We start from the raw sequence: 11,910 nt of genomic DNA on the forward strand, positions 1-11,910 counted from the left end.
AGCGTCCCATATCGCCGTCAGCCTCATGGAGGCCGTCACCACTGCAAGACCCAACCAGCACGTCATCCACTTAACCACGGAGGCCGCCGCCCCATCGCCCAACTCCTGCGGCGCCATCAGACGATGCCACATCGAGCAAGAACACAGCCGCCAAACCGGCTGCAGGCTACTGTGCTGCCACGCAACAACAATCGCCGGGGGCGACAAGAGAAGAGAGAAGGCTTTTTGGCCCGATCCTCCGGAAACCTTAATTTGTGGAGAGAATTTCACTTCTCGGCCTCTGCACCAACTAGGGATGCACACACCCTTTTTAGTATGAGTACCAAGATTTTTATCTTGAAGTGTAGTCTCACCACATATCAAGCACGGTCCTCAAACATATTATTTGTGAGTACCAAGATTTTAGCTTGATGAGTGGCCACACATTAAGCTTGGTCGAAACCCTTGTGCATCACCTGTCAATTCTAGGAATTGAACCCGGCTGGTTAGACTGATACCTAACAATCGAGATAAGGCTCTCATTGCAGGCAGCCTTTGCATGTGACGCAAGTTTAAGAGGCCACATGTCAGTTCATACTCTCATTGATCCAAGTCCAGAATCATGTTCCCCGCAAAAAAAGAAAAAGAAAGTCCCAAGTTCACGGGTAGTTTTCACCAAGAACTCCAAGCACACATCGCACCTTCTGTCCGTCCCCTTTTGGGGCAAGCAGAGCATACAGCGTCACACCAAACAGCTGGCAAGCAAAGCATTCTTTCCCAGCCGGTAAAGTTTCATGGAAGACGCGAGCATGTGCACAGCAAGTCATTCCGAAGCATAGCATATGCACAAAAATCTGACTCTTGACACAAGGTCATGTCATGCATGTCCTGGAAGGAAGCGCAGAAATCCAGGCCAAAAGAAGCAAGCAAAGCGAGAAAGGAGCAAGACCTGCGCTGCATGAGGTGGGGGGATCCTTCTGCAGATCCTTGAGCTCCTTCTGTATCCTCTTGGACGCCATCGCGCCCTCCCTCGCCCTCCTGTTTTCACCCCCAAGAGCCAGAAGAAGAGAGAAACCATCAAATCTGCTGCCATGAACAGGTTAGCACACATCACAAAGAGGAACTGGAACGGAACAAACCTCTGGCCTGATCTCCTCTCTGCCTCCTGCTTCCGCTTCTCCGCCCCCCTCCTCGCAAGAACCAATAATGGGATGGAACTGGGGAAAGGGGCCAGGAGCAGCAGGGCTATATATGTAAATGGGCCTCCCTCCCTTTGCTCGCTGTCTGTCTTGATGCAGGTTTGCGTGCTGGTTTTATTTATTCGTTTCCGTCGAATCGTCCTTCAATGCGGTTGGGACCTGCCTGCTTACTTTTTAGTGGTGCGGTGCCATGGCTGATCAGATCAAATGCCCCATCCATCCATCCGCTGCACTTGCACTGACCCCCTTTCGTATTAGTGGCTGCTGATGAACAGGGTTATATTCTCCCTTCTTTTCTTCTATCAACGCCAATAAATTAATGGATGGAGAGAACTGACGTGGAGTGAAACTGACGGAAAGGCAGCCGCGTTCCCTCCTGGGATATAATAACCGTGAATTTGAAAAATAAAGAATCTACAGATTCTGGTGGGAGGCCCTGCCGACTAATTGATTCCTCGTGGCCTACATGTCAGTGACGGGGCGAGAGAATCCAATTCATGCAGTCCAAGTGGACATGAGTGGAACCCGGCTTTTGTTTGGGTGGCTGATTGCCTCACAGCTGAGAGCATCTCCAACAGATGGCCCAAATGCGCGCGCTGTAAACCCAGCTTTTAGCACGCGCGGAACGGTTTGCCGCGCTCCAGCGGCCGCGGAAAACAAGTGCGCGCCGGAACCGTTTGCGCACGCGCGAAAAGGCGCCAGCTCGGGCGCAAGATTTGGCGCGTCGCTTCGCGCGCGCCTATAAAAGCTGCGCGCGCCACGCGCCTTCTCCACACACATCTCTTCCCCTCTTCCTCTCCCTCTCTGCCGCGCGCCGCTCCAGCGCCCCGCCACCGACGCGCCGCCATGCCGCCGCGCCGCCGAGGAGCGTCCAGCTACCGCGGCGTCCGCCTGCGGCCCAACGGCAGCTACACCGCGGAGATACGCTCCGGCGAACTCCGGCTCGCCCTCGGCACGTACGGGACGGCGCGACAGGCCGCCCGCGCGTACGACGCGGCGGCGTGGCGCCTAGGCCGGCCACACGGCCAGATGAACTTCCAAGATGTGTACACGCTCAAGCAAGCGATCAACCTCGCCCCTCTGCCTCGTCTGAACACGGCGGAAGACCGTGCGGAGCATGCTGAGCGGCAACGCCGCCTCCTCGTCGCCCAGGAGGACGAGCGGGTCATGGCGGACTGGCGCCAGCGCCACCCGGAGGACGTCGCCTACGAGCAGGCCTACTGGGCAAGGCGCCGCGAGGAGGACACGCGAAGGCGCCGCGCGTCGCGGTTGGACAGGCGTCGGCGGAAGGCGTTGGCGAATGCGCAGTCCGACCTCGTTGCAGCAGGTGGGCGGTCGTTCTTCATGCCGAACGATGAGCGGTGGCTGGACATCTGGCTAACTACCTCGGACGACACCGCCGAGGATGATAGTGGTGATGATGATGGCGACTTAGAGTAGTTTTTTTTGTTAATGCAATCTATGTTTATCGTTTGTCGTTTTTATTTTATGCAATCTATGTTTCGGATGTAAAATACCTTTGTATTGTTTAATCTATGCAATCTATCTAATTTTTTTAAAAGAATCTACTTTCAAAAATGCATAAATTTCTAGTCGCGCGCGCTGCATTTTAGCGCGCTGCTGGAGCGGCGCGCGCGCTGCATTTCAGCGCGGCTGCTGGAGCGGGCACAGCGCCAAACCAAGCGATGTGCGCGCGCTAAATATGTTTTTTGCGCGCGCCGCGTTCGGCGTCTGTTGGAGATGCTCTGATAGTGATGCTAACGCTAACGCAAGAAAGCTACTCTCTGCTAACAGCACGGTTCAATGAAGGTTCTGGTGTGAGATGAGAGAGGAGAAACGGTTCAAAACAGGTACTCCCTCCGTTCGAAAATACTTGTCGTTCTAGATACATTCTTTTTTATCCATTTTGATGACAAGAATTTTCGGACGGAGGGAATACGTATTTACGTGCGTCACAAGGATCTGCGGGAATTGAACTGCAATGTGCAAGAAACAGACATTAATTTCTACAATGCGTTCCTTTCTTCCACATGAAGCGTGCTTTCTTGATAAGCTTACTTTTCCTGTTCAAATTCCTTCCATTTCTAACAAGCCATATACTATCAAACAACCCTTGCTTCTGAACATATGCTGAGACACTAGTTGAGCCTTATGAGACACACAACATGCAGTTTTATAGGTATATATGCTGAAGATGAATAGAAGGCTAATTACAACAGTCTGGGAAATATGAATACGGCAAATAAATACCGAGGTTTGAATGATGCCGATAAATACAGCGGAAGGATGTGATCAGTGTACGGGTAGAAGGGGTGTATCATGTTCAAGGACACCGATCGATATTATTCATCTGTTAGTTGGGGGCTAGTACACAAAGTTTAAACAGAAAATTTGACGCCTTCATCGTCTGCTGAACTGCCCTTAAAGATAACTGCCTTTCCCTTTTGTTCCAGCAGCCTCAAAGCTCGCATGAGGACCCCACGATCAATTCCCGCAAGTTCTGCAACAGACGCCACAGGATAGAATGATTCAAACTAGCCACAATACTAACAGAACTTTTATTATGAGCAAGGGGCATGGCCTATGTATTACTTTTCTTTTCTTTTTTGCGAATTATGGCCTATGCATTACTCACGAGGCACCAGCACCAACTTATGTCACGGCCTAAGCTCCGGAGAGCGTAGCTGTGCAGGGGAGGTTGCATCATGGCGTGATAGCAGCTGGAATAGGGTTTTCGGAGGATAACCTCTGGTTTATTCATTCATCATATATAACACAGATTATCCCTAGCGTTATAGAATAGCCACTCCTAAAAGGAAAAGTGTAACTGCACAATTCCAATAGATTCTTATCCAAACTAACCAACTTAGGGAATCAAGAAAAAAGAACTTATCAGCCTAGGCTTAGCCAGACGGCTCTCCTCCTGAGGCTTGTGCCCACTGTAATACCAAGCCCACATGACAAGTTGGGTAAACATGGAAATATGTATCCAACAGCTAGCTAAGTTTAAATCCTACATGTATTTTACCGTTTCTACCACAAATTGCTTCGAAGCAAGAAAATAAGCTTAGCCCAGGGCCGGGCCGGCAAAATCAGGGGCCCTGTGCCAAACTCTAAGACGGGCCTACCTTGCTATAGAAAAACATCTGTTTCACTTATGGCACCTAATTGAGTCACCGTTCAGCTACGTGCATAAATGGTATTTTGAGGTGTTTTCCCTTTTTTTGGGGGGAGTTATTCTCCTCAATTGCCCTAATATTAATTCTTTTTTAGTATGACTAAAAATTCAAAGATGTTTTCTCATTATACGTCAAATGATTGGAACTAAGGCATTTTGGGATGTATGGATCCATTAAATAAAAATGCCTCCAAGCATCAACTAAATGAGGTATTTTGAAAAAATATTTTCACAAATGGCAGGAAGCCTACAGTTGGGTAGCTTATATAGAAATCACAGTAGTGTAATAAATGCCTTTTGATTTCAACCTCTAACGCAAAGTTTCAACTGTCTACTAGGTCGCCGCAAGTTTCTTACAGCGAGATATCGCCAGTTCGAATCCCAATAGTGGTGAATAAATGTATACTTTTTTTTTGAGAAATTAACGTAAACTCTTTTCTGAGCGGTCGGCCTTTGGCCTGTTTTCTGCTGTGAGTCTGTGATGTTGGCGTGCTTAACGGGCTTATGGGTTGCTTCGAAATTCGGGGCCCCTGTAAAGTTGGGGCCCTGTGCGGGCGCACAGGCTGCACCTGCTTCTGGCCCGGGCCTGGCTTAGCCTGACGGAAATATTGAAAATGGAAAATCTAATCTTGTTGGCTAAAGGGGGGAGAATCCCCTCCATTAACTGTGTGTTCGTTTAGATAGAAATGAGCCTTCCGCGGATCGAACGCGAGTGGGTGGCATTACACCATAAGCTCCAAGCCAACCGAGCTAGCGCTCAGTTCTCAATGGAAAATCTAATCTCATCACCATGAAGTTTGGTATGCTTACCGGTCCCATGCGTTTCAATTCCAGAGCGTATATCTTCAATTGTTGTTACTTCCAACCCATTTTCCTTTACCTACAAGCATAACACAGAGATAAATATCAAGTCACTGCCACTACTCATTGATAAATTGATAGCTTCGAAAGACACGTGTTTAATAGAATACAAAGTCTTACAAAGTCTAGTATGTAGTTAGCCCAATCTTGAATCCGCAGCCAAAGAATGAGACACTTCTTGTGACTTTTGTCAATCCACTCTGCACGCCCTGCAGTTTGAACTTGGCTTCAAGTAGTTGCACACAGGCCAGGGGTAATAAAGGCATCCATTACCTAGAAAAACAAAACTACACACAGCTACAACAATAACTAAAAGATTTAATGTTGTGCAGAATAAACCTTCACTAACAAGAGCTGCAAGGAACACTTCCTTTGCTTCATAGCTTAGAGATCCTGAAAGCATGCAAGTTCAGTGCAACGTCAATAGGAATGTACAAATGCATTGTAAACTCGTCGAGTGAATAAAATGTTCATGTATACACTAGTCCGGCATGCTCAAAAGGCTCCATAGTAGGCCTTAGGAACACATTACCATCATGCCAGATCACTATGTCGTAACACTTTCAACACAGTAAGACATATTTTTTGCTGAATTGCAGAAGAGTAGTAGTCAAAACACAAGGTTCAGACAAATACGGCTTACTCTCAATCTTTGGATTGGAGAACAACGGAAAATCTTCTTCCAGGGAGATTATATACATCTTTTGACTTCTACAGTAATCAAGTATCAGCTCTTTCCATAGCTGCACTTGCTTTTCACGTGTTTCTCTCACAGGCTGCAAACTGGGAACAAATGTTGTCATGATATTATTATCAGTCCATGTACATATCAAAATTAGTGTTTAACAGAACTTTTCAGAGTTGGTTTTAAGATAACATACACAAAAGTTCACTTACATTACTCAAACAAATGTAAGAATTGTTAGGAAAGCAACTTGTATTTCCAGGAGGCCATACATGTACAGGTGTGGAATATATGCAGGAAACCCCTTATACAATAGGGTAAATACGAAAGGTTACATGGCTATATATATAACTCTTAACACCGCTCCTCAAACTCATGGTGGATTAACAACACTGCGCTCTAGTCTGGGCCTTCGTCAGAAAATCCGCCAACTGTAACTCGGAAGGCACATACTGAAGAGTAATAACCTGATCCTGCACACCAGCGCGCACATAGAAAGCATCAACACCAATATGCTTGGTGAGCTCATGCTTCACAGGATCGCGCGCAATGCTAATAGCACCTGTACTGTCAGATAAGAGCAGAGTAGGTGTAGTAACAGAAACACCAAAATCCTGAAGTAACCACCGTAACCAAGTCACCTCTGCCGTCAAAAGAGCTATAGCTCGTAACTCAGCCTCTGCAATCGAACTGGAAACTGCAGTCTGTTTCTTCATCTTCCAGGCAATGAGAGAACCACCAAGAAAAACACAGTAAGCAGAAAGTGAACGGCGATCGGAGGGATCACTAGCCCACGTAGCATCCGAATAGGCCTGAAGCTGTAAAGAACTGGAGCGAGGAAGAATAGACGGTGAGAGATCGTGCCCCGAAGATATCGGAGAACACGAAGGAGGTGACTATAGTGAACCGAAGTGGGAGCGGAGACAAACTGACTCAGAATATGAACCGGATAAGAGATATCCGGACGAGTGACAGCTAGATAGACAAGACTCCCAACAAGATGACGATAACGCGTCGGGTCAGGCAAGGGGTCACCGTCAGTATCACGGAGGTGAACATTGAGCTCCATGGGAGTCTCAACAATGCGCTCATTGGTAAAAGCAGCACGAGCAAGAAGATCATGTATATACTTTTCCTAAGATATAAAAAAGCCATCAAAGGCAGAAGAGACTTCAATCCCAAGAAAGTAGCGAAGAGGTCCAAGATCGGACATAAGAAACTGCTCACTAAGACGGGCCTTTACAAAGGCAATATACTCGGGGTTGTCGCCAGTTATGATCATGTCATCAACATAGAGAAGAAGAAGAGTCCGACCACGAGGAGAAAGGTGGACAAACAATGTCGGATCATGAGCACTCGCTAAAAAAGCAGCGGCAGTCACCACAGAGGCAAAACGCTCAAACCAGGCGCGGGGGGCTTGCTTAAGGCCATAGACAGAGCGACGAAGATGACATACCATGCCATCAGGAACAGAATACCCAGGTGGTGGCTGCATGTATACCTCCTCACACAGCTCACCGTTAAGAAGGGCATTCTTAACATCAAGCTGAGATACAGACCAATGGCGTGCAGAGGCCACGACAAGAAGTGTACGAATAGTGGTCATATGGGCCACGGGAGCAAAGGTCTCATCGTAATCACGACCATGCTCCTACTGAAAGCCACGAGCCACAAGACGAGCTTTGTAACGCTCAAGAGAACCATCGGAGCGAGTCTTAACCTTGTAGACCCACTTACAAGTGATGGGACGGACACCTGGAGGAAGAGAAACAAGATCCCATGTACCAGTGCGTTCAAGAGCAGCAATCTCCTCTGCCATCGCAAATTGCCATTCAAGATGAACAACAGCCTCACAATAAGAAGTCGGCTCAAGAACAGCAGCACCGGCGGTTGAAAAACCAAGGCGATCGACAGGCGGAAGCGGACAAGGACGCAAGCCATAGGTAGGCTGAGACGAGGAGGACGGCACGTCAGCAGACACATCCACATTACGTGAACGACGAGTGTAATACTGAGGAAAAGATGGAAGAGTACGAGGAGGAATAGCCGAGGTAGAATCAGGAGGTGGAGACGAAGAAATCACCGGGGATGAAGGTGCAGAATCCGGGGACATGCGAGGTGAGGAAACCGTGGGAGATGGTGGCGACAAACCAGCAAGAGGTGGAGAAGTAGAGTGAACAGGACGGAGACAAGGGCTCAACTGGAGTGATAGGTGTGTCGGGAAAAGTGAGGAAAGAGATATCCTGCACTGAAAAGGTCGAGGAAGATGGACGCGGGTAGAAGGGACGAGACTCATCAAAAGTCACATCCCGAGAAATACGCATCCGACGACCGATAGGATCCCAACAACGATAGCCCTTATGCTCATCACTATAGCCTAAGAAAACACACTCAATAGACTGAACGGTCAGTTTGGTGCGTTCGCGAGGGGCAAGAAGAACATAGCAAACACAACCAAACAAGCGAAGCGTCGAATAATCAAGAGAACGATCAAAGAGACGCTCGAAAGGAACACCACCTTGGAGAGCAGCGGACGACTGAAGGTTGATGAGATAGGTGGAGGTGAATACAGCCTCGGCCCAAAAATGAGGTGGAAGAGAAGCGGCGATCATCAACGCACGAGCCGTCTCAAGGTGGCGATGCTTTCGCTCAGCCACGCCATTCTGAGCATGAGCACCAGGACAAGAGAACTGAGGAAGAGTGCCTTGCTCAGCAAGAACACCACGCAACATCTTGGAAATATACTCGCCAGCGGAGTCAGCACGGAACACACGAATAGGCGAAGAGAACTGAGTGTGAACCATGGCAGCAAAACGCTTATAGATGGAAAGAATCTCACCGCGAGAAGTCATAAAATAAGGCCAAGTGTAACGAGAGAAATCATCTATGAAAATAATATAGTATCGATGGCCCCCTTTCGAAGCAAAGGGAGCCGGACCCCATACATCAGAATGGACTAAATCAAAAGGACGCTGAGACACCGACTCACTAGTAGGGTAAGGTAACTGAATCTGTTTTCCTAGTCTACAGCCCTAACACTCTAAAGAGACATCTCCTGAGACAGACCCCAGAAGACCTCGACAAACTAATGACGACAAGCGAGACCCACAAAGATGACCAAGTCGATGATGCCACTGCTGGAAGGAGCCGGTAGCTGAAGTGACAGAAGCGGATGGACTGGCGATAGTGGTGGCAGCAAAAGGAACATGAAGCCAGTCTAGCTCCCAAAGACCCTGAGAGTCACGGCGGCGAGGGCCAGCCCCAACCAAAGTGTATGTTTGACAATCCTGAACAGAACAAGAGTCAACGTCAAGGATGACGCGACAACCAGAATCAGTAAGTTGACCGGCAGAAAAAAGATTCATGGTAAGTCGAGGAACATGAGCAACATCAGGAATAGAGTAAGAAGGTGTGGTAAGATTGCCTCGACTAGCAACAGAAAGAGGAGTACCATCAGCAGTGAGTACATGAACAGGAAAATCAAGTGATTTAAGAGAGGACAAATTTGAAGAATGAGAAGACATATGAAAAGAAGCTCCGGAGTTACCTGACTGTGTAGAGGGTGGTTGCTCAGTGCAGGAAGCATCAGTCACAGAACCTGCAGTACCCGTCGAAGGAGAACCTGAAGCGGCAAGCAGACGCTTAAGTCGCAAAATATCCTGTAAGTCAAGGCGGTGGCTGAAGATGTCGAAGTAGAAGAAGAAGTCCCTGAAGCTGATGATCGCGCCTTACGCAGGTGTTTCTTCTTATGGAAGCACTGAGACTCAACGTGACCATCCATATTGCAGTAGCCGCAGTGAGGACGAGACCGACCCTGGCCGCCCGTAGGAGTAGGCAAGAGCGGCGAAGCACTCGAGCGGGAAGGAGTCGGTGCAGCAGGCGGCATAGAAGGAACTCGAGCAGCAAGCACAGAGGAAACCTTAAGTAAACCAGCGCCACGGAGGCGAGTCTCCTCAGCACGAATCTCAGAAAGCGCCTCCATGAGGGAAATACGACCACGAGCAAACAACTGAGCGTGCCGGGGCTCAAACTCCTTACGGAGTCGAGACAAGAACTCGTAGACACGATGAAACTCCAAATCAGCCCGCACAGCCTGGCAACACTGACAAGTACGACAACCAGCAGTGCGGAGAGAATCAAGCTGACGCCATATAGCAGAACTCTGTGCATAGAACTCATCAACTATGGAGTCACCCTGCTAAAGAGCATGCTCCTGACGAACCACAGACAGGCATAAAGCATCACCAAAGGGCGGATAGCGCTGACGAAGCCGAGTCCACATCTCAAATACAGTAGAGGCCGGATCGGGCAACACGAGTTGGCGGGCGAACTCGAGGGCAGAAGCAGCCGGCCTGGGCGCTCGATGAGGAGAGAGCAGCGCCGCTCGGAGAAGGACGGCCGCCGCTCGGAGATTGGATCGGGAGCACGAGTTGCGCATGCGAATAAAAAAAAACCTAAGGCTCTGATACCATGTTAGGAAAGCAACTTGTATTTCCAGGAGGCCATATGCCAGTATATATACATGTACAGGTGTGGAATATATGCAGGAAACCCCTTATACAATAGGGTAAATACAAAAGGTTACATGGCTATATATATAACTCTAACAAGAATTAGTAAAGCAAGGAAATGCTTCAACTGCTACACACATTGTTGGGATATGAAAGAAAGATGCAAGATCTTAACATCACATATCAAAATAGATAGGCTTAGACACTCTGAACCAAATACCATGTTATACTTTTGGGGATGCTATGAAGTAGAAATTTGCAAAGAGAGACCAATTGAAGAGAAGCTTGTCCAACATCGTCTGAGATGGTTTGGGCATATTCAGCGTAGGCCTCCAGAAGCTCCAGTGCATAGCGGACGACTAAAGCATGCGGAGAATGTCAAGAGAGGTTGGGGTAGACCGAATTTGACACGGGAAGAGTCCGTTAAGAGAAACCTGAAGGATTGGAGTATCACCAAAGAACTAGCTATGGACAGGGGTGCGTGGAAGCTTGCTATCCATGTGCCAGAGCCATGAGTTTGTCGCGAGATCTTATGGGTTTCACTTCTAGCCTACCCCAACTTGTTTGGGATGAAAGGCTTTGTTGTTGTCGTAGAGACATTTGAGTTTTAACCAACGGCAGATTCTCTGAAGAAACAAGTGCTTAAGCTTACTAACATAATTCCTTTAGTGATCCTGATCTACAAATCCTGCTTACATATTCATTCTTCACTTACACAATAACATTAACCACCCCGTGTTTTTCATTTTGAATCTATAAAATGTCATTTTATACCTTATTGACAAGCTAGCTCAGAATAAAACAAGGGATAAGAGATCAAAGAAATATTACATGATTTACAATGTACTCACATGATTATATGATACTCCCTCAGTACCAAAATATTTGAGGTTCTAGGTTTGTCCTAAGTCAAACTTCTTTAAGTCTGAGTGTCTGACCATGCATATAGAAAATATATTGGCATCTACAACATCAAATATATATAATATGAAAATATCTAATAAAACTAATTTGGTGTTTTGGATGTTTGCATATTTTAATAGACATGGTCAAACTTAAAGATGTTCGACTTAAGAGAAACCTAGAAATTAATTATTTTGGAACGGAAGGAGTATATCCGAAGTAGGAATAAATAAGTTTAACTGTTACAAAAGGGCAGGGTATAGACAAAAATCACGAACCACTTTTTTGTACAATTTGCACAGTAAACCATTGCCAAACAAATTACTCCATAGTACTGGTAAGTGGTAACTAATACTCCCTCCGTTCACAAATATAAGATGTTTTGGATATTCCAATATGGACAACATACGGACTGAAATGAGAACAAACACACTAAATTGTGTCTATATACATCATATTCAGAAAAAAGTTAGAACATCCTATATTTGTGAAGGGAGGGAGTATTTTGGAACCGAGGAAAGCAATTTCATTACTACCATATAGTACTTGGAGCTGAAGTTAACTGCACAACTTTGTTACTAGGCACTGATTAAG

The 11,910-nt window shown here is 47.2% G+C and overlaps 2 protein-coding genes across 3 annotated transcripts in view; both read right to left on the minus strand.

Moving 5' to 3' along the window:
* Window positions 1-1,276, minus strand: part of LOC119276439 (ubiquitin-conjugating enzyme E2 5A) — an 8,688-nt gene extending 7,412 nt beyond the window's left edge. The window contains exons 1-2 of the mRNA XM_037557489.1: window positions 1,119-1,276; window positions 929-1,017 (exon numbers count right to left, since the gene is read on the minus strand). Coding sequence (XP_037413386.1) covers window positions 929-998 — 70 coding nt within the window. The 5' untranslated portion in view covers window positions 999-1,017; window positions 1,119-1,276. The remainder of the gene's footprint in view (window positions 1-928; window positions 1,018-1,118) is intronic.
* A 2,044-nt stretch (window positions 1,277-3,320) lies between these two features.
* Window positions 3,321-11,910, minus strand: part of LOC119276440 (vacuolar protein sorting-associated protein 25-like) — a 9,617-nt gene continuing 1,027 nt past the window's right edge. For both annotated transcript variants that reach the window (XM_037557491.1, XM_037557490.1), the window contains exons 3-7: window positions 5,861-6,000; window positions 5,557-5,610; window positions 5,338-5,426; window positions 5,167-5,236; window positions 3,321-3,678 (exon numbers count right to left, since the gene is read on the minus strand). In XM_037557491.1, the coding sequence (XP_037413388.1) occupies window positions 3,557-3,678; window positions 5,167-5,236; window positions 5,338-5,426; window positions 5,557-5,610; window positions 5,861-6,000 (475 nt within the window). In that variant the 3' untranslated portion in view covers window positions 3,321-3,556. The remainder of the gene's footprint in view (window positions 3,679-5,166; window positions 5,237-5,337; window positions 5,427-5,556; window positions 5,611-5,860; window positions 6,001-11,910) is intronic.

The sequence above is a fragment of the Triticum dicoccoides genome, chromosome 3B, assembly GCF_002162155.2.
Source record: "Triticum dicoccoides isolate Atlit2015 ecotype Zavitan chromosome 3B, WEW_v2.0, whole genome shotgun sequence".
NCBI classification, from domain to species: Eukaryota; Viridiplantae; Streptophyta; class Magnoliopsida; order Poales; family Poaceae; genus Triticum; species Triticum dicoccoides.